This window comes from Chenopodium album, chromosome 11 (genome assembly GCF_948465745.1).
Source record: "Chenopodium album chromosome 11, dcCheAlbu1.1, whole genome shotgun sequence".
In the NCBI taxonomy this organism is placed as follows: Eukaryota; Viridiplantae; Streptophyta; class Magnoliopsida; order Caryophyllales; family Amaranthaceae; genus Chenopodium; species Chenopodium album.
The window spans coordinates 25699750-25722362 of NC_137844.1; the positions used below are offsets into that span (position 1 = coordinate 25699750).

The 22613-nt window shown below is 35.8% G+C and overlaps 1 protein-coding gene across 3 annotated transcripts; it reads right to left on the minus strand.

The window, feature by feature from the left end:
- Positions 1–149: 149 nt before the first annotated feature.
- On the minus strand, positions 150–13839 carry LOC145568756 (general transcription and DNA repair factor IIH helicase subunit XPD-like). 3 transcript variants are annotated; one of them, XM_081628170.1, is made up of 13 exons: positions 13714–13839; positions 12445–12820; positions 11912–12192; positions 11394–11476; positions 10883–11286; positions 10441–10634; positions 10080–10260; positions 9702–9826; positions 8659–8748; positions 1713–1791; positions 1542–1618; positions 667–775; positions 151–547 (listed from the first exon to the last, which is right to left on the minus strand). In XM_081628170.1, exons 2-13 carry the CDS (start codon positions 12724–12726, stop codon positions 413–415), a joined length of 2040 nt encoding a protein of 679 aa, XP_081484296.1. In that variant the 5' UTR covers positions 12727–12820; positions 13714–13839; the 3' UTR covers positions 151–412. The 3 variants fall into 3 exon arrangements, with proteins under 3 accessions (XP_081484294.1, XP_081484295.1, XP_081484296.1); XM_081628168.1 differs by having other exon boundaries at positions 150–547; positions 11912–12820; XM_081628169.1 differs by having other exon boundaries at positions 150–547; positions 11912–12732; positions 13714–13835.
- Positions 13840–22613: the final 8774 nt, after the last annotated feature.

Genomic DNA, 22613 nt, shown 5'->3' on the forward strand with positions numbered 1-22613 from the left:
TGAGTATTTAGTGTAAAAGGAGACACTTGAGTATTTTCACGCAAAACATTATAATATTTGTGGAACTCTTAAATTGATAACGTCGGGGGAAGTATTAGTATATGTCATGAACATTGTACGATATAAGTATCAAGAAAATGTGCAATAAATGAGTTGGCAAGTCCCTGAACATACGAAACTTTTAGCCATTGTCCATTTTGTCCTCTTTAATTCTGAACATAAGTACAAAATCTGTTCAAACTGCAAACCACAGACCCAACTTACAAGCTACAACTACACCAGCTGATTCCAAAAACTGGCTCCAATCAATAACAGTCTGCAAGAAAGTAGGATTTAGCTAGCTTGGTCTATGAACTACTTATCTCTAAACAAACAAGAGGACGAAGATTCCTAGGATTACACAAAAATATTGCTAAAATTTCAGAACAGTCTCATCTGCCCCAGCATTGTAGCCATTGCTCATCTTCTCCATGTCTTCCTGCGATAAAAGGGTTCTCTTACCAGTGGCGCCAGTCTTATCATATGGCTGAGCCATCTTTCGGAGAAACTGCAACACACAAAAAATTCTCTTATCCACATAAGATATTGCAAGGATTGTGGCAATAATTTTTGAGATTATGTTAGTTACTCCATACAACATATGTAAGTAATCAATCAAAATGGCACCTCTCTTGCTATGTGTAAAGCCATATCAGTGCTCAAATTAAGGTAGGCATCACGTAGGTGAGATAATATCCATCCAGGCAGCTTGGAGCGCTTATCATGCCGACTATATCTGCAGAAGAAACCAACAAAGAATTAATTATTTTAAGACTCAGAAAAATTTTAATCATTTTGGCACACATCCTAGACAGCATACAACACCTACAACCACATCACACTAGAAAACATTAACACCTTGTTTGGATAGAAGGAAATGAAAGGAAAAGGGAAGAGAAAAGGAGGGGGACAAACTCTTTTGTTTGGATAAGGATTGGGGAAAGGAGAGGGAGGGATCCATTTTCCCTCTCTCTTTAATAAGCATAATCCCTCCAAAATTGGAGGGATTTGGAGGGAAAATGGAGCTCACCTCTCCCTCCTTTTCTTTTCCCTTCCCTTCCCTCCCTCATCTTTCCCTCCCTCATCTTTCCCTCCCCATCCTTTCCTTCCTTATTTCCTATCCAAACAAACCGTAAATCACAATTAACAATGCACTGTTGTCAACAGCTGCTTAATGGATTTTAAATCTGCAAGATTATGGAACATACTCGTTTTGATCTAAGGTGAAGATTGCTTTGAAAAAAAATATAGACAATTTGAATGCTGTAATTTTGATGTCAGAGAGCCATTGTATTTAATTTTTTGATTCCAAGCATAAATTTCATGTAGCCAACCCCACTAATGGGATTAAGGCTTTGATTGATTGATTCCAAGCACAAAATTAGGTTAACAACATTATGACTGTATTTTCCTTTGAACAGACCATATAGGATTTTAGGTATCTGCTGATCTTCAACAAAACAAAACAAACCAAATGTCTAATTGTTAGTACAGTAGCAAACCTTTTGTCAGCGAATATCATCATTCCATAATCAGCCTTTGAACGAATTACTCTGCCCACACATTGAGCAGCTTGTCTCTGATAAAGAACAATTGAATTAGTCCAACAGCTAAAAGCAATCAATACACATTGTAATAATTAAAAACAATAATTCACGAGGCAATAGCAGTACCAAAGCATCAAAAGTCAAAAAATCCCCTTCTTTTATCTGAAAAGTGTCCCGCAAATATTCCAGTCGAGCAAGCAATATCCTGCAATATAAAGATCCAACAAGCTCAGATTATTTGACCTCAATTGAGGACTATCAATGCTACAAAGATGACATGATCCCACAACATGAAATTGGTAATTGCAACTGTGAAAACAATTCCAGCTACTCAGATATTGTTTGGTTCTCTCAAAGGTAAGGAAAAACCCGAGATAGAAAAGTACGAGAAAAGAAATAAAGAAAGGTAATGTGATTAGTTTGCTTGATTGGAATGAATTCATTCCCTTCTATGCCAGCAAAGTTCAAAATCATGTATAAAATATGAATTTCAGCATAAAATACATGGATTTAGGAAAACTTAGATGCCAGGCTTGTTTGGGTTTGCAAGCAATAGAATTCAAATCCCTAACGCCCAATCATTTTTGTCAGAAAATAAAAAAAAGAATAAAAAATATCCTCATTCTCACTCCAATTCCCTCAATCTTTCGTGTTCTAATATCCCTCATCCCACGTAAAAGCCAGTGTGTAAACCAACACCAACTTCATCCATCGCCAGGACCGTCTCACAACATGTAGCACCGACCTTTTTCTGCTCACCCCCTCTCTTCCTTCTTTTCCATTTCTTTTTTTCTGGCACCAACCCTCCACGTTCCTGCATCTACTCCTACTTCAAGCTTATATTATTTGACGGTCGATTTTCACACAAAAGTTACAGATTTATGACTTCCATGGCCATAACGATAGCTAACATTTTAAATCTATTACAGATTATTTTAGAGAATTGATGGCTGCTATATGCAGTGGTGATGTCGGTTGTTTTGAATATTGGTTGGTTCTGATGGTTTGTTTTGCGGTGAGGTAAGGGCAAGTGATGGCATGGGAGAGGACATGAGTAAACAAGGAAGGTGATGGGGGGAACAAAAGGTGGATGATGGGGCTAGCACAGGCAAGAGCTAGTTGTGGCGGTGTGTCATGGCGTACAAGTATATAAGAATTAAAATAATAAATACCAAATTCAAATTCCCATGGAGTTAGGTTCAAATCTTAGGGCCTAAGGGGTTTAGATGCTGGGCCTCACACTTTACAAGCCTTGCATATTTGCAAAACAAATCACACAATGATCTCAAACACAAGTAAAATAAAAAACTTTGGAGCCAAATGCCCCCTTAAAATGTTACGCAGTAGTTCCCAACATGAAAGACAATAAATAAGTTCCTTGGTATTTTCTCTATTATCTCTCTCATCATCTCTTCTATTTTTCCAATCATCCAAAAATTAGTCCATCTCTATTTGTTAATCACACTTTTATGAAATTAAAAAGTAGAGAAGAAAAATGATTGTAGGAGAGGGTGGGCTCAATAACACTAGGAGAAGAAAAAGAAAAGGAAAAAAATGGAAACTAATAATCCCACCTTTGCTACTTCTGCTCAAAACATTCCCATCACTACTACATAAACTAGCAAAAGCAATGGTCAAACGCAACGGTTATAGCTAACGCAACGGTCCAATGCAACGGGTAAAGCTAAATGCAACGGAATTTTTTCCTATTGCAACGATTTTAAGATAACCGTTGCAGTAGCTCTTCATATGCAACGAATTTTCTGCCTATTGCAACGGCTTTGTAATGGTTGTTGCATTAATTCCTCCGTATAACTTATTAGCATGTGCGACTGTGCGTGCCTTTCTTAATCAAGCAAAATTAGTGTACCCAAAATTTCGTGAAAAGCTCACTATCTCTCCTTTGAAGCTTTCACTCTTCATTATCTCTGTACTTCCTTCTCATATCTCTGTCCTTCTCTCTCACCCTCAACCTCTCATTTCTTAATTCTCATCAAACACCCCCATTGCATGCTTTCTCCTTCATCATTCACCGGGTAAACTCAAATATCCTAAAATCAATTTTTAGGGTTTCGAATTTGCTTAAAATTGAAGCAGCTTTATAGAGTTTCGCTCCTCGTCCCTCTCGCCTCCTTCACCAGGTCACACGCCTAAGCTTCGTTGTTGGTGTTTTGTAATCTCCTCCTCTTTCAAGGGTAATTTCTAGATCCGAACTTCTAAATTTCGCATAATCTCGCTTTTAATTGCTAATATTTATGCTGATTTTGGTAGTAATTCGTTTAATTATCAATTATTGTTAGATTTAGGGTTTCGGATTTCAAATTCAAATTCGTTGTTATCTTGTGAATTGCTATTTTGTGTGCTGTTTCGATTGTAATTTGTTTGATTATTGACGTATGTTAGATTTTAGGGTTTTCGGTTTTCACCAACTATTTCCTTATCATCTTCTTTGGAATCATCATTCTATGCATATTTGATAGTGATGCATGTATTAATAGCTGCACATGCTAATTGATTTTAGGTTTGTTTTATAGGCTGCTTTATGGGTACTTACTCGTGCTTTGTTGCCTGTTTTACAGTGAGTCAATGTTGTTACTTCTTTCACCCAATCATGAGATTTACTTTTTGATAGTTATGTGTGTTTTATATTTGGCTAGTTAATCTGAGGAAGAACAGAAAGAAAGTGTTGTAGTATGAGCTCGGGAGAATTTGAATGACTTGAATAGAATTTGAAGTGTGCAGTTCCAGTTTGTAATGGTGAAATTCATCATATGTTTGTTTAGGGACCAAGCAATTTGAACAAATGCTGTTTGCCGAGATTAGAGGACAAATAAAGAAGGATGACACCTTTACGGAAAGGTAACTACTACTACGAAGAGAATGTTAAGGCTAAGAAGTATGCATACTATTGCATTGATGCTTTTAAGGTAAGCTTGCATCTTCTCACACCTCTACCACTATTAGTTTTGGTTTCTGACCTCATTTTTTGGGGTATTATATTCTTGGTTCCTAACAAGAAGCTGATTGCATATGCGGAAGATAGTAAAGGATATGAGATTTATACCATTCACGTCACTGATTCTGAGACTCTTGAACCCACTGAAAAGCCTCTGTGACATGTGATTATGAGTGAGCAGGTGATGGAGCTTTGCTGTACATTACAATGGAGCTGGCCTGGCAAGGTTAAAGATGTTACTGCCCTGCCGAGGCTGCTATTGCAGCTGACCTGGCAAGGCTAAGGCTGCTGCTGGCCTGCCGAGCCTGCTGCTACAGCTGGCCTGGCAAGACTGCAGCTGGTCTGGCATGGCAAGACTGCAGCTGCAGCTGGCCTGGCAAGGCTGCAGCTGATGCTGCCCTGCCGAGGCTGCTGCTGCAGATGGCCTTGGCAAGCCTGTTTAGGCTGCTGCTGCAGCTGGCCTTGGCAAGCCTGCCGAGGCTGCTACTAATGGATAACATATTTACTTTTTTATTTATGGATTTGGCTGCTATGATTACATGAAGTAATGAATTTTGAGTTTTTTTTTTATGTTCAAGTATAATCACCATTTGGTTGATTGCTTGGATGCTTTCAACTACCAAAATCTAATTGATTATTCTTGTTGTGTGCTTGAATTTAAGGTAGTTTCTTTGAAGTTTTGATCTGCACTCGTGCACTTGGCATTTGAATACGTGAAATGTGACCAACTTTGCAGTATTCACAGTGATTTGCTGCGATTAGTTCTATTGATGGCTTATAAATTGTGGATGCCATTGTTTCGGGTAAAAAAAATAAGCCATTGCTGCTGGTGCTATTTCTGCTCTGCCGGAGCTGTTGTTGCGGCTGCTGTTTCTGCTCTGCTGGAGCTGTTGTTGCTGCCGCTATTTCTGCTCTTCCAGAGCTGTTGCTGCCTGCCTGCTACTGCCAGCTGTTGCTACTTCTGCTGTTCCGGAGCTGCTACTACTTGAATTGAATTTTTATATTCTTTTTTTTTTTTTAAAGTGTAAAGTTACAAGTTATTAGAGAAATTATACAAGTTTTACGTATTTTGGCTTAGGAATTGTTTCGGTGAAGCAGTAATTGCATAATCATACTATGTAAATTAAATACAAGATTTTTTTAATCAAAATGAAATGATTGTTATTCAATTTTGTTTACCTCATTTGAAAATTATTGAAATTGTAATAAGCATATAATAATAATAATTATTATTATAATGAGCAAATGCAACGGTCCCAACATAGGCAATATGTGTTGCATTTGATCTATATATGCATTGCATCAGCTCTACTGCAACGGTCTATGAGATTTTATAATGACCGTTGCATTAGGTTTATAAGGTCGTTGCATTAGGTCCTAATGCAACGGTCCATGAGAGATATTATGTGACCGTTACATTAGGTCAAAAGAACCGTTACATTAGACCTACTGCAACGGCTTCAAATGCCACGGTCCAATAACCATTGCAATAGGTCTATAGCAACGATTTTTGCCCTATTGCAACTTTAGGGATTGCATTTGCTAATTTATGTAGTAGTGCATCTTTTCGAAATCTAAAACAATCCCACCTTTACCTCTCATTTGCTCAAAACGATCCTTTTTACTTGTAACCTACTCTCTCCGTCCCTTAATACAAAGCCTCTTTTGGTTTTTACTCGGGAATTAAGAAAGTTGTAAATTCTTTAAAACTAATGATTAAAAGTATATATGTGCATGTGGGGTTAGAGAGAGATAGAGAAAGAAAAAGTAGTTTGGAATAATTGAAGAGATAGAGAAAGCGTTGGAAATTAATATTAAAAGTACAAAAAAGTAAAGGAAAAAAGATGACAACTCATCAAAAAAGAGGGTAATAATGTCAAAACATACAACATTTAAATAGAAAGAGACATTGTGTTTTGGTTTACCTAAAAAGGAAATGAGGTTTTGTATTCAGGGACGGAGGGAGTATTTAACAATTTAATTTTTTTAATTTTTATTTTAATTTCTATTTCTTTTATATCTCTTCTTATCTCCCACCTCCCCAACCCATTTCAATGGTAACCCACTATAGTCACCACCACGGACCTCCATAACCACTGCCATTACAACCGCACCTCCAAAAGAAAACAAATATAAGTATATGACCAAATAAGGAAATAGAACAAAGGCATGAGGTTAGTATGAGGGTAAGGCTAGCAATTTATCAAATAACCATCACCCTCTCCCCCTCCCCCTCCCCCTCCCCCCAAATAAAGAAAAAAAATCCATCAATTATGATCTTCAAGTACTATCTAACCTGTTAGTAAGGGGTTAAGGTTAGCAATTTACCACCTTGGGGTAAAAAATAACAATCTGCTGGTATAGTTGCTGTCTTTGTTTCGTGCGTGGTGGGGTGGGGAAGCTGGTAACACTAATCTCCAAACCCATTTGTGAGCATAAAAACCCTAGTTTTCTCTTCTGTTTCTCTTGTTTGTTACACCTTTTTTTTTTCTTAATACCAAAAGATCTTAGGTAAAAAAAGATGATTGGGGACAAATCTTGCTACCACTAGAAAGCTTATTTAAAGGACAGTAGTCATACTTGTTGACTTTCTTGGAAGGTTGTGCTGTTTGGATGAATAACAAGAGTCGCGTATGGATTTCATAAACTTCTAGAATTACCCTCAGTAAATGAAGTGCCGAAGTAAAATAGGCCACTATGAACTTATGAAGTAATATCAATGTACCTTTTGTTCATATCCTAATGCACCAGTTCTCTATTGAAAGTAAAACTTTAAAATCTTGGACCATAAATTCTCATTAATAGATAAGAGAAAACATAGTCAAGAGTGAATTAGAAACCTCTAATATGTCTTTTCCAAGAAATCAGCTTTATATAATTTTGTTAATGCTTAATTAAAGATGTTTATGGTAAAATTAGTGTCCAAGACAGTGAAAAAGCAAATGGTGCAACTGTTTTGAAATGGGGAAAGTGGTTAGTTTTGACAGTGTGAAAGACTAAAAGCTCTGGGGTTTTGCCTAGTAATTTTAGCACGGAGAAAAGGTGGAGGTTATGATTAGTCAAGTGGGAAATGTCTAGGACACATGTTGGACAGCTGAGATAGATGGGTTGTTATTGGCTGGTTTTGGTGATAGGAGGTGGTGATGTAGCAGAAGAGTTTAACCTGAATTTTGTAGAACTGATATTATTTTTGTTGAAATAAAGAGCATGTTCTTTTCACCTTACTTTAGCTGAATTGAATTTATTTTTTCTGAAATTAAATATATTTACTTAACTTCTATTATTTTTATTAAATAAAACTCATTTCACTATTCTCTATTATATTTATTCTTTTTAATTACTAATTTTTATTTATTAAAAATTATTTTTGCAATTACTTTGTCTAAATATTATTTGAATAAGGGCCTTAATTATTTTTGCTACACTTAAAATAATTTTTACTAAACCTAAACTATAAATACCAATTAGAACTTGTAATTACTGATTCACTATCATAATTGTTCCTTTAAAGTTGTTGATTCTAAAAAACTTTTTTAAATGAACTAAGTTTAATTTTGCTGAACTTAACTTAGTTTTGCTGAACTAAACTTATTTTTGAACAACCCATCCATCTCAGCTGTCCAACATGCAAGTAAAACTTACTACTTGACTAATCTTAACACGTGAGTAAAAATTAAGAACGTCTGATTAAAACATATTGATAAAACTTAGAACATGTGAATACGAGTAAAAATTTAGAACATATAATTAAAAATCTTGAACACAAGATATGAAATTTAGAACAATTAATTCAAATTTAGAACATGTGAGTAATAATTAAGAACATTTGATTTAACTCATTTAAGATTTAGAACATGTGAATAAAAAATTATGACATACGAGTGAAAATTTAGAACATAAGAGAGTAATCTCTCATACAAAAGTGTTATCTAGTAGAGGGATTCTCACGAGAGTCTTCCCCTATAAATATATTGAGGGATTCTCGCAATAGCCTTCCCTAGTAAAGAAAATATATGCAATCTGTGCTGTTGATGCATGCAAGGGGAAAAGCTTTAAATGCAATAGGTAGTAAGACTAGTAAAAAGTTAAAACACAGAAGGGAACAAAGCCACTCACTTGCTCAATGTGTACTGGAAAGGAACCCCATACATGATCACTAATCTGCCATAATGTCGATCAAAATCTATACCTTCAGCTACCTTTCCCCTGCAATAAAAGTGAAGTATGCAATAAACATCTCAAATTTTATAATAACAACTCAGGTCATTGTAAACTTCTCAACCTCTTGACTCTGCAACAGGACATACATTAAACAATATTTTGAAAATTTTCTGATACAATACCTTCCATAAGTAATTTATATTCAAAAGTATTCCCTACGTTCTTTTTTGTTCGACTAACTTGCAATTTGTTTGGCCTCCAAAGCAGGTGTTTGACCAATAATATCTTTAATTATGTAATAATGCAAATTATGAAAATAAAATTTGGAAACTATTCATTGAAAAAGACTCACAAGATCACACAAGATAATTTTTAATTTGTACAAAAAAAGCCATAGACGGTCAAAGTTTTTTTAGTTTGTCCACATGAATAGTAAGTGAGTAGAACAAAAAAGAACAGAGGTAGTACAAAATCAAAGGTGATTAATGACAATCTTTCCAAATAAATTTTAACAGGCAACATTTTTCTTCTCTGTCATATATTCTACATGTAAGCAAAAAAAAAACATGACAGAACAAAAGCCACACGCGCACGCTCACACACAATCAGGATTCAGTAAGCCTGTGCAATTTCCTATGCAAACTGCCAAATGGATGCATGAGTTTGACGCAAGATTTCTTAGTCAATGTGTACGAACTCGTTAATATTTATGGTCATCCCCGATCTGAACTTGCTAAACAACCCAATAAAAAAGCCCTGACCCTCTTCCCCAGCCATAAGCAAAATTTTCAAAGTATCTGATATAAGATGGAACAAAAATATTGATCCTGCACCACTGTAATGATGTTACGAAAATGCAACAAACAGCAATTCCAAATAAAGCCAGAGGATGAAAATCATGAAATATATATGCCTTACCATGATGGACATTTAATATTATGATTGTTTAATAAGAAGAAAAAATTATTAGAGTTAGAAAATCATCAAGCACATCTTACCTTGCAACAGAGAAAAAGACAGCACCTCTCCCACAATCACAAGCCTTGCGGTAGTTGTCTAGAGCCAATGTAGTTTCAACAACATCTTGAGTTTCAATGAATACAAGTTTATGCTGCATTATATCCTGCAATAACAAGGGTTTGAGAATCATTTCTTTCATAACCAAAATTTTGAATCCAGAAGACAGTGAAAAGGAGCAAATATAAATACCCTCAAACACAATGTAACACACTAACACAATACTGACATTTCAGATATAGGCCACCCAGTATCAACAAATCAATTCACAAATCAAATCAGCAGAATAACTAGATTGAGAAAGAAATATGATTATGCGATGTATATTACAAAATTCGATGCTCGGACATCATCTATACCTTTAGAATACCGGTTTCATTCCAAGTATTAACAATGGCATCCATGTATGAATAACTGACAAAAAAACACACAATTCCATCAGGAACAACAGAAACCATTTCTAGTAATAGCCTTCCATAGTTCCTTGCAACACCTGGATCACTTCTCATATCATACTTCGTGCTGACTGGAAGTTGATCACTGAAACAAACATACAAGCCATATATGTCAATAGCAAAAAAGGCATCTACATGTTAACCAGACTTATATAATGATAACTCAAAATTTTAACTGAGGGTACAAGGTCTTTAAACTTCACACAACATTCAATCAGAAACTTAAATACGAAAATAAAATGAAAATCCAAGATTAAACTTTCACCTTCCACGTGTTAGGACCATTGGACATATGCAGTCCCTTGTCAAGGACATAGTAAAACTTCGACTGACTACAGGATTAAAATTCAGAAGGCGTGGGTACAGATCTATAGGGCTCAGAGTTCCAGAGGTGATTACAACTGTTTGGAAGCGTTCAAATACAGGCCTAATAGCAAGTGAAGCATCATGACAACTCAGCTGAAAATTCAATTTCAAAGCACAAACACGTATTATAATGAGCAATTGATGAGAAATTAATATAATAAAATCTAAAAGTAATAATGATACAAAAGGTAAGCAAATATATATTAAAAAGAAACAGCAGACAAAAATTTGGGTTGTCAAACAATAACAGAAGCAAAGAGAGGGGAAAGAAAAAGTCTTTTTACTGTTTATAACAAGCTGTTAGCTATATATCATATCAGAGTATGTCAGTCTAAACCAACCTGCAGTATGGGGTCAGGGATATGAGGCATTCTCTCATCATAGGGTTCAATAATAATTGAGAAGCCTCTGGCATATGTGCCCACTAACGTTGCAAAATCACAAATTGTCTGAATACTTAAGAACTCATCTGTATCGGTTATTTCAAGGGTCATCATAAGGGAATGTAGGCGATCATAACAAAATTTCAAGGTTTTTTGGTCAAGTCCCACTTGTTGATTTAGGGACGCTACAAAAGACACAGGCGACTCCTTTTCAAAATTCTCACTTTGCAACCGCCCTTTGATATATTGCACCAACCTACGCAAAACAGATAGAAAATGCTCAGCTCGGCGAATATTCCCTGGTACCGCTTCTTTCAAAATATCCTCAGGCAGAGCTGGGTTGGAAAGCCAAGTATCGCCAACTGTAAAAGAATTTGCAGAAGATGCATAATGAATTTAACGAAACTTAAGAAACTGCCAACTCTAAGCAGAAAAATTCAAAATAGATGCCTATATAGCACAGACATACTTTGTAAATTTCCCCTTTGGGCCAACCCTTCAACAAGGCGATTGTATTCTGCACGTAGTTTCCCAGCATCTGTGGCCTTGAACCTACCTACCACATCAAATGAGTTAATATTAACTTATAAGAAATCAATCACGATGCAAAACTTTTTCAATGGACACCATCAAATGCAAACATGCAATTTCAACAAAGGAACCTACAAGGAAATTTAATAGAAAAACATTTGTTTATTCAAATATTACCAATATAACAACCACTTACCAATATAATGGTAATGGTTTTTGCAATACGTTTTCAAATTCATTTTAGGATATTGACGCTATGTTGTTTAACATGCCAATTTATAAAAAATTTGCCTGATTGTTGCCTAGATGGAAGCGTAAACCAATGTCTGGGAGTCAATTTTCTAATTTGGGTACATGAAGTGAAATTAAGAATACCTAGCAGATATTTTCAATAACCTTTCGAGGGATATATCACGAAAAAAAAAATCAAAGAAAATGAAGCAGATATAAAAGTACCTTTCGATCTCTTGAGACATCCTAGAAATATTTCTGGTCGCACCTTCAAGAGTTTGCCTTCTGACACTAACACTAAGAGCCTCAATACACACATTGTCAATGTTATGAGCCTCATCAAATACAACCACAGACTCCCGCTGCATCTCTTTTGAAATAATCCCAGCAACTTTTGGATCAAGTAGATACTGGTAACTGTAAACCACAACATTTGCAAATTGCACCATATGGCGTGCCAGGAAATACGGGCACCATCCTTTCTGCTTGCCAAATGCTCTCAGGTCCTGTAAAGTATATACACCTGGGGTCAAAATTGCCTCTGAACCCGACTTCTCGTAATCCTCAAAAAATGAGCAAGTAGGGATATTAGGATTTTCTACAGCTAGAGCTCTAGCCCAGCTTGCTGTAAGCTTCCTACAGCCGGCATCAACAGAGTCTCTATTTTCAGCAGAGACAACAGCTGGATTAATACAAAGATTCTTACGGGAAGAAAGCCCAAGAGCAAGGAGCCGAGCTGAGGGACCCAAGTGGCAAACCTGATAGTCATGGAGTACCTTTAGCTCAGCCAGTGTTTTTTCCATTTCATGAACCGTACGAGTGCAGTAGATGAGTTTAATAGGATTTGAGGGTTTTGAAAGAGCATAACTGGTAATGAGAGATAAAAGTGCAATAGTTTTCCCAGTGCCAGTGGGCATCTCCAGCAAACAGTGGCCCTTCGTATCAAGGACTCGTTTGAGTTCAACCATGTAGGAATACTGTTCCGGATAAATGTTATCATACGGGAAGTAGACTGTAATGTCTTCTATTTGGAACTTCATGCTACCCTATGAAAGCAGTGGCAGCTCCAACGTTAGTTCCACGGGGTTCTACTGAACCCCAAATCCCAAATCTGATAATTAAATTAATTTGAATCTGAAATAGGTAAGCAATAAAAGAATATAAGACAAAGATTATTTATATGACTAGTGATTGTGTTTGAAGTCAAGAAAAAGTTTGGAGGGATGAAGTGACAATAGTAGTCAACGGCCGGAAAAAAAAACGACAGAAATAAACTGACTGCGAATAGGAAAAACAACATACATTTTATCATTGTTCCACAATAATAATAATAATAATAATAATAATAATAATAATAATAATAATAATAGAAAATCACTTCCAACAAACAAGAAATAAGACCCCCTCTGCTGTTTTTAAGTGACACACTTCCCCTTATTGGTAACATTCTACAATATCTTTTTTTTTTCTTCTCAAAAAAAATGTGTTGTTTGCTAACTAAAGACTTAAAAGAGACTTAGTTTCAACCAGCTAAAATTAGATTGAAGATGGATGTTTTCCCTGACTCTTCATATCACTACGATGAGTCAGTCGAGCAAAACTTTTGGCACACTGCGCAACATGATCAATCATATCCCAGGATCTTTAAGTTGTCTATCAAGTTACAATGGGAAATTTACATTATACACTACAACTTGCAAACATAATCCCCATTTCAACAACCTATTAAAGGTACCAAGTAATTGAGTTTTAAGAGTATGGTTGTATATTAACTGGCACAGGGCGGCCACCCTAGGCCCAGGGAAAAGAGATTTAATTTTATATTCAATTATCTCGAAAAATACATAATTTTAGGGATAATTGATTCAAATTACGGTCATAATTTTCTTTTCTTTTGGTTATGATGTTTCATAATCTAAGAATTTACGAACCCTAAACTTAAAGCACTGATAATTAAATTAGATTAGATCAAATATAAACCCTAGATTGTGAAATTGATATGATGATGACAACAACAAACAACTTACCTTAGAGGCTGCTTCAATGGTAGATACAAGAATAAGATTCAACGGAGAACGCTTCAATGGAGAACGTTGAGTGTGCTTCAATGAAATAACAGCAGAGAGGTAGGAAATAGGAATGTAGGCCTTTAAAGCCATGACCCGCCATAATTATAATATGGGTTAGATCCGTCTGATAAATAAATGGGGCAGGTCTTTATACGATCGTCTAATTATAAGACATGTGGGCTTTATAAAGGTTTTAAGTAAAAACAAAAAAAAGTAAACCTGCTTTAAATATTGGAAAAATTGATAACTTTATTTTATATAGTATTTTACCCCCTTCCCTTGGTCATAATTAGTAGTGCTTTTGGCTCTTTAGAGCCACTTTTATTACTAATATGTGTTTTCTAGTGTTTTCGTAGTTTTGGTTGAGTTTTATAGGAAATTACACTCTTGGAGCATTTTTCCGGGATTTTATTAAGCGGCTACGAGCATTAGAGGAGCACGACCATCTTTCATAGCCCAAGATCGGTTAGAGTCATCGAACCGGTGATTAAGGGCTCGACTTATGAGAAGATGAGGCACTTGACCGAATGATTAAAGCCCCAAGGAGGATATTTGGTTTGGGCCGAGTTACAAGCCTAAACAAGGAGTCCAAGTAGCCCGAAGGGTCTCCGCCCGATCGGGCGCGAGAAGAGAAGCTCACGAAGGAAAAAAAGGCGAGCCCGATCGGGCGGTGCCTCGCCCGATCGGGCGCGTGTTTCTGAGGAGAAGTTTAAGCGTCGTTTAAGTTGTTTTAATTTAGGATTTTCGAGCTTAGTTTGAAATACACTTTTGTTAAGCAAGTTTAGTATTCTTTTTTCTCCCTTCCCTTACTCTCTCTCTCTTTCTCTCTCTAACTTTTATCTCTCTCTCTCCTCTTAAACTTTAGTATTATTTTCTCTCTCTGCAACTCTTTGTTTAATTCCATCTCTTGTTTCCTTCAACTTTGGTAACGATTTCTTCTCCTTTAATCTCAGCTATTTATTTTATTTCTTCCATCATGACTTATTTAATTGCTTTGTTTAGTTTATGTTCGATTATGTCTGAGTAGTTTTCTTTCTAGGGTTTATGGGGATCCATAAATAATATGAAGGGGTAATTTATTGTTGTTGATTGTCAAAGCTTGATTAATTTCCTATTGATTGATTTAATGCTCTGTGACTAGATTAGGTCTGGTCTTTTATGCATGAGTTTGACAATATTGATTCGAGATTCGAGAGATGAGAATTGAAGTTTAGGTCTAGTTTCAATAGGCAGGTTAATTTATAAATGGTTCGAGATTCGAGAGATGAGATTTAATGCCGTTAGATTAATTCTGTGATTGTAATACGTAGCGAAGCCCTTTATGATCTGATTAATTGATGCATTGATGATTGATTATTATGTTTTACCCTGGAATATTATTTATTGGTGAACCTATGCCCTACGTCTTTTATTCCTTGATTTTCCTCCTACTTTTATTCCTTTCCACTTTTACTCCTAGTAGTTTAGTTCTCCTTTATAATAACAAATTGGTTACTTGATAATCTAGATTATATAGATTTATTAGGAATAAATTGACTTGTTTCCCTGTGGTTCAACCCTTCTTCCCTTTCTACATAGTTAGTGGATTTAGGTATTATTTTTTATTAGGTGATTACGACTTTAGCCTATCAAAAATACACTTTAATAATCTCAACTATAGGTGATTTAGTTCTAATAATCCCAACTAAGGTTTATTTTTTAATAATCCTAACTATGCCTTGAGTTTTCCTCCAACAATCCCAACCAGTCAACATAAAGTCAACGATCTGTTATAACAGGTACCATGACACGTGTAAACACGTGATTGATCCAAAATTTTAAAAAAAAAATTAAAAAAACAAAAAAAATATTAAAAAAAACCCCTAAAAATTCCCAACCATCTTCTCCCAACGCGAAACCCTAGACGAGCACCTAACCTCGCCTGCAGAAACTCGCCAGCCGACCCCCTTACCCACCGGACATCGCCGACCTGACCTCTACTACCCCAACTGACCCAACCCAGACCCCCGAAACCACCTACCTAGCCACCCCGATGGACTTTTGTTGGACTTGTTGGTGGTTTTGGGAATCGGGGTGGCTGGGAAGGTGGTTTCGAGGTGCAGGATAGGTCACATGGGGTCGTAAAGGGTCGGAAGGCTAGTTTCGGTGGTTATTGGGGACCTACGGCCAATTTCCGGCGAGGGATTAGGGTTTCGCGATGGGGGGGAGGTGGTTGGGTGGTTTTGGGGGTTGGGAGGGCCTATCGACCATTTTCAGGGTGGGGGAAGGTGGCAAGGTGGTTTTGGGGGTTGGTCGGCCGGTTTCCCGGTTAGCTGGGGGTTGGTTGGCGGTTTCCGGTGGGCTGGGGTGGTTGGGATGGATTTTGTTTAATTTTTTCCTTTTTTTAATTTTTTTTAATATTAAGCCAATCATATGCTAACATGTGGCGTTTTTAAAAAAAATTACTCTTTCAGTAGGTAACCGGTTTTTGGGACCGTTGGAGAAAAACTCAAGGCATATTTAGGATTATTAAAAAATAAACCTTAGTTGGGATTATTAAAAGTAAATCGACAATAGTTGGGATTATTAAAGTGTATTTTTCCTTAAATATTCTCATACACCAAAGGTTGTATCAATTCTTTGCAAGTTTTTTACATTTTTTTTAAAAAAAAAAACATCTGAAATTACATTAATTAAACTGGGTTTACAACAAATGAAAGAACAGTAAAGTAACATAAGTTACTATTGGCATTAGAATCCCTTACATAATACCAATTAAGATCATTAACAACACTTACCTTTAAGCTATTACAACAAGTAAGGACAACGCATTTAACGCTTACCAATATACATTTAAACATGCGATGGGACTATTAATAGAACGAGGGAAGTTGGTGATGATGTTTCGTGTTGTGCAAGGTATTATCTAACATACAATTAAAAGTCTATGAATGTTGCTGAAATGATGGAGACAACCCAAAATCAGTATGTCTTACCCTAAGGGACCCCAATAATTCAAATGGATAAAATTTTCTTGAGATCTATGCTTCATACATGTCAATCACATTGTGTTTTTTTCACAGTATTTAAGAAATGAGAAGTAGAAAAAAGCTAGACAAAAATTAGACAAAAGTACAAGGCAGGTGGATAATTTAAGGGGAAAAAAGTGAAAAGTACAATTATAGAGTATAGACAAAAGTTAGAGAGAGAAAGTGAAAAAAATACAATGCAAGTGGATAAGTTAAGAATAAATTTGGAAGTTCAATGAATAAAGTAAAAAAAATAATGGTATAAAGGTCTTTACATACCATTCAAAAATAGAAACAGGAATAATATTTTGGGTCTCTAAAATAGGAAAATAGAAACTATATTGTGGGACGGAGGGAGTATATATTCTCATACAAGGTCATGATGTTGTAATGACTTTTACCATCATCACATACAAATGGGTTTAATAGCACCTACTACCATCCTCCTTCAACAAGAGTTTATGTAAATCTGAAATTGAAATTTTGCTACATCTCCCAACAAACATAAGTAGCACCACTTCCATTAAAGGAACACATTTTTATTAAAACTAAAGAGAGTAAAAAGGGCAATTACAAGAGTCAAACGACTCTATTTCATCCTCCAATTCGACTTGTCTTCACTTTTAAATCTATTATATTGGGTGTTTCCAAAATCTAAGTTTTATTTTTAGAAAAATTCACTTTAAATTATTAATCCGAACTTTTAGCGATTTACTCTCAAAGTCTCAATAATCCCAACTTACATTTATTCAGGAGCACTATGAACTTTTGGGTTGAATTTCTTCTACTTTGTCGATTTACCAATAACTTAAACAAAAGGTGATTTTTATTTTGTAAAAGCCATGTGTGATGTGTCGCAACATAATTGGTCCAATTTTTTTTGTAAAAAAAGAAAAAAAAAATTAAAAACCCTTCCCAGCCAGCCACCATCCTTCCTCCCCGTAGCCGCTTGACCGAAATTTAACCGCCCGGCTCCCCTAACAACCGATAACAGCCGGTCGGCCCATCCCTACCTCTAAAACCACTCGGGCGACCCACCTACACCATCAAGATAACCCCCCTTCCCCCATCCCCAAAATAGCCCCTCCCTTCTCAGGTCGATGAAGCCGCCCCTCCTTGTAAGAGTTTATAGGTACTATAAGCGGAATTTCATGAATCATATTCATAAGCACCTAAAACAAGATTACATACATAACACACAAGACACATAATTATACCTTTGAAGCGCGATCTCCATATAGCTATTTAATCGGCAAATCAGGGAGATAATAGAGCCCAAGTGTTGCTCCTCTACTTAGCCCGCGGGATTCGAACGAGCCGTCCACCAATACTAGATTGGTCGAGTGAAGGAGAAAACCACAATCACCACCTTTGTGGACAACCGGACCACCACGCGAACCACCACTACCACGAGCACACCACTAGTGCCGAGAGAGGAGGAGGAGGAGGAGGAGGAGGAGGAGGAGGAGAGAGAGAGAGAGAGTTTGAGAGGCTTGGTCTTGTGTTTTCTAATTAAGGTTTTAACTTAACAGCAAAATAGTTATGTACAATTACCTAGGCACCTAGTCTACTTATAATCATATTATAATTAGACTAGGTTAGGAAGCCCAAAACCCTCCGAACTCCTCATAATGGCAGGTCACCTAGGGGATGAGGCCCATCATGGGCCTCGTCCTCTAATGCTCGATCTAAGCCCTTTATGTGACCTTATAGGATCCGTCCAATTGGGCTTTGGTCTATTTTACTAGCTTGAAGATCGTTAGTACCTCTAGCTGTGATATAATGACGACCCAAATGTATGAACTTAATTATCTCCATAATTTGATCCATTTATATATCTAGTAATTGCACTTGACGAAGACATAAATCCTTCAATCTCCCACTTGTTCGAGACAAGTGTGCAATATTCAAATTCCTTAACTCAATATGTGTCAATTTGATAATATGATTGCATCACATGTCGAGATCATATTAATCTACAAATCGTTTCTTGAAATCTGAGTTAGAATTACACAACCAAATGATTACTCAGTAATACATTTGAACGCGGCCACGTATTTTCTGAATTCTCCCACTTTAAGCGGCCATGACACATTCCCTAAGTTAATAGGTAGATTTAATCCAACCTTGTGGCAAACAAGGCTCCCACTCAACTTTGGAAGTAACCAGGAAACACCCTTTATAATCTCCATTTACGAGAAGACGTTTGAATGTACCATAGTTAAATCAATCATTGAACAAAATCAATGTTCCACTCATGTCAAAGGAATCCATTAATATATTCGAAAGTTCTATACTTGAATTTCAAAGCAGGTCAATAGTTCGATCATGCATCATTCATGCATATCCGTGTGATTGACCGAGCATCATTATGCCCCTATAGCCCATGAAACTACGCTTCCAATCAATCTTACATGCTAGCCCATATATTGAAATCATTAATGTCCAATTTAATGATTTCGAACTAGGAACTTAAATAATATATGAATTTAGTTCACCTGTGGGGTTTCATTCACCAGATCATCAACCTGATGAGCCCATCAATTTGTAATTATTTTGGACATTTTATTTAATTTCCAAAACCATAATTAAATAAGAGAAATAATAATTTTTGTTTAAACATAATTCTGCAAATTGATGTATTACTTATGTAATGTGTTTTCTCAAAACATACACAACTTAAATTACATAACTTGCTTCAATCCTAGACCTTAATATGACTCTCATACCTTAGTCTATGGAAGGGTTTAGTGATATTCTTGCTCACAATAAAACTATGCAGATCATGACATCCCGTTGGTCAATGATCTCATAAACAAGGTGATATCTCATATCTATTTGTTTGAATTTGTGATGTGACCCTAGCTCCTTTGTTTTAACAAAGGCACCCTTTCAGTCACAGGACAATTTAATCCAAACCTCATCTCTAACTGCTTTTACTGCAACTAAACATTCATATTCTGAATTTGAGTATGCAACAGTGCTCTGCTTTGAACTCTTCAAGCTCACTGCCCTTCTCCATTCAAACATAAAATGTATCCAGATCAACATCTAAAGTCATCTCGTCTGTTTGGAAAACTTGCATGCGTATAACCTTTTTGATAACTAATTCACTTTTGCCACCATAAACTAGAAACATTCCTTTAGTCCTTCTCAAGTACTTAAGGATTGGTTCTTAGTAGCTTTTAATATGCTTATCCTATATTTGCTTGAAACCTGCTACATATGCACAAGTCATATGTAACATCTTTCTTTGTACATACCATGGCACATACAATGGACCCTTTTGCAAAAGCATGAGGTACATTATCCATACGACTCAACTCTATTGGCTTTTGAAGGCATTGAGTTTTATTGAGTGTAATTCCATGAGACATGAGAATATATCCTTTCTTAGAGTCTTGCATCTTGAATATGTCAAGAACCTTATCAACATAAGTCTCTTGATTAAATCCAATCATTCTTCAAGATCTATCATATGGATCTTGTTTCCCAATATGTACTCAATATCTCCTAAGTCTTTCATATAGAAATAACACTTCACCAAATACTGGTGTGTCGTTCTTTATAAGTTGTATGTCATCTACATACAAGATTAAGAAGACCAATTGCCCCCACTAAAATTCTTGTCTACACAAGTTCCTTTTTCATTCTTTAAGGAGATCAAACTGTTTGATTGCCTCATCGAAACTAATGTTCCAACTCCCTGATGCTTACTTCAATGCATAAATGGATTTCTAAAGTTTGCAAAACTTTCTAGAAATTTCCGGATCTTATACATATCCTCCATCAAGAACATTTCAAGAAGGTGATGAGTGTCATAAATGGCACTCATTTGATGAGTTTTTAGGTTGTTTTTACCTTCTTTTAATAGCTTTCTTTCTTAATAAATGCTAAGTTTTATGCATTTTCTCTTTAATTTCCCTTTTCTCTCTTATTTTGTGTTTTTATGGTTTTTCTAGTGTTTTCTCTTTTATTTGTTCTCTTTTCGTGTTTATAGGTATTGTACGAGATTCAGGTCTTGATATTGGTGGCTTACTAAGTTGGAAGATGCCTTTGGAGCAAGCTTATAGCATAGAGGAAGCTCAAGATGTGAGAAAGTGGCATGCTTCAAGTTCTAGCTCTTGCACTCTCAAGCCGCGCTCTTATGAGATCATGGTGTTGAACCCACCGTCAAGTCCATTTGAATCTGCCATGCTTAGTGACTATCATGAAGACCTTGCAAACACATACGAAGACTCATTAGCGAGCGCACGAAGCTACGAGGGCACGAAGAAACCCAGACGAGCGTGGGCGCGCAGTCCCCATACGCGGGCCCGCAGCCCATGCGCGGCAGCGTCTCCCTGGTTTCTGGACTTTCTTGGCTTCGTTTTCCCGCCTCTTATAAATACCCTTTTTGTAACTGATTATAAGAAAAAGGAGTTTTTTAGACATTATTTTCCTCATAATTTTAGCTTAGTTAAGAGTTTCTCTCTCTAGTTTTAGGGTTAGTTTAGGAGTAGATTTAGAGAGATAAAGTGAGAGATTTCATTGGTGATTTGAGAGATTGAAGATTCAAGGTGACAATTGTATTGAAGATCTCCATAATCAATCAATGAGGATTTCTAACTCTAACTCATTTTCACTAGTAGAAAAGCACATTTTAGCACCGAGTTAATGGCACCGGTTCTTAAAAACCGATGGGAAAAAAATTAGGCGGGATTAAGGCCTTGTTCTTTAGAGCTGCTCTACTCTGCTCTGCTCTGTTGAGCCCTGCTCTGCTTTGCTCTGCTCAGATCAAATCTCTCTGCTCCGCTCTGCTCTATTTTCAAATAATAATTAATAATAACAATAATAATAAATATTCAATAATAATAATTAATATTGTATTGATGATAATAATTAATTATTTTAAATAATTATAATAATTATTAATATTAAAAATAATTATTAATATTAATAATAATTAATATTTATTAATCATATTAATAATTATCAATAATAATATTTAATAATTCAAACTATTAAGAATTAATATTTAATAATATTATTAATTAATAATTTCTAATAATTATAACAATTCTTTCAAATAAATAAATAATAATAATAACAATTAATAACAATTTCTTTTTATAAACATTTGATATTAGAATCACAATGTATAGAAACATTTTATGTGGGTATTGATTGTTAGTTCATTGAGTTGAATTATTTTTCATATCTTTCCATACAATTTAAGAATTAAAAAAAAGAGGTTGTTTTCAAGTATTACTTTGTATATCATTATTATTTTGAGGGTTAAAAATATATGATTAAGACATATTTATAAGTAAAATCATTATTACTCATTAAATCATTTTATTTTAAAATTTTTGTGAAATGAATATAAGTAAACTGTTGTCTTTTATCTTTATACTATTAACATATGTTAAATACGGTACACATTTATTTATATTTTCACTCACCTAAATTAATGGTATATGCACTTAATAATAATTATTTCGGGTGTTTTTGTGTCCCTTGGGAGAGTTACAACTCAAAGACTGGATTCGACAATGGTGCCTGTACCTGCAAAATGAACGGAGTTTCGGATGGTCTGAGGTCCGCCTCCGAAGATTAAGTTAGTACGGATTCGGAGTAAAACGTGCGAAAAGTAAGTATCTTCTCGGATTCCGAGATCAGGTGTTCTCTGTTTTCGAGAGCAATAAATGATGTAATGATCAAGACGTTGCCCCAATTATGGGGGGAATTTCCCTATTTATAGGGTCCTAGAAAAGTGTGCCCTTTCCTAGGGTTTGATGACCTAACAATTAGGGCAGCGCCGTTTTGCGGCTACATTGGGATTTGGGCCTTGAAGGCCGCCATTTCCCA

Bases quoted from the DNA above. Each gene is read 5' to 3' on its own strand.
- LOC145568756 (XM_081628168.1), bottom strand. From the start codon at position 12,726: ATGAAGTTCCAAATAGAAGACATTACAGTCTACTTCCCGTATGATAAC. The intron at 10,261-10,440 runs GTGAAAGTTTAA...TGTTTGTTTCAG, and splicing joins ATGGTCCTAACACGTGGAAG to TGATCAACTTCCAGTCAGCA. The intron at 8,749-9,701 runs GTAAGATGTGCT...CTTTTATTGCAG, and splicing joins GTCTTTTTCTCTGTTGCAAG to GGGAAAGGTAGCTGAAGGTA.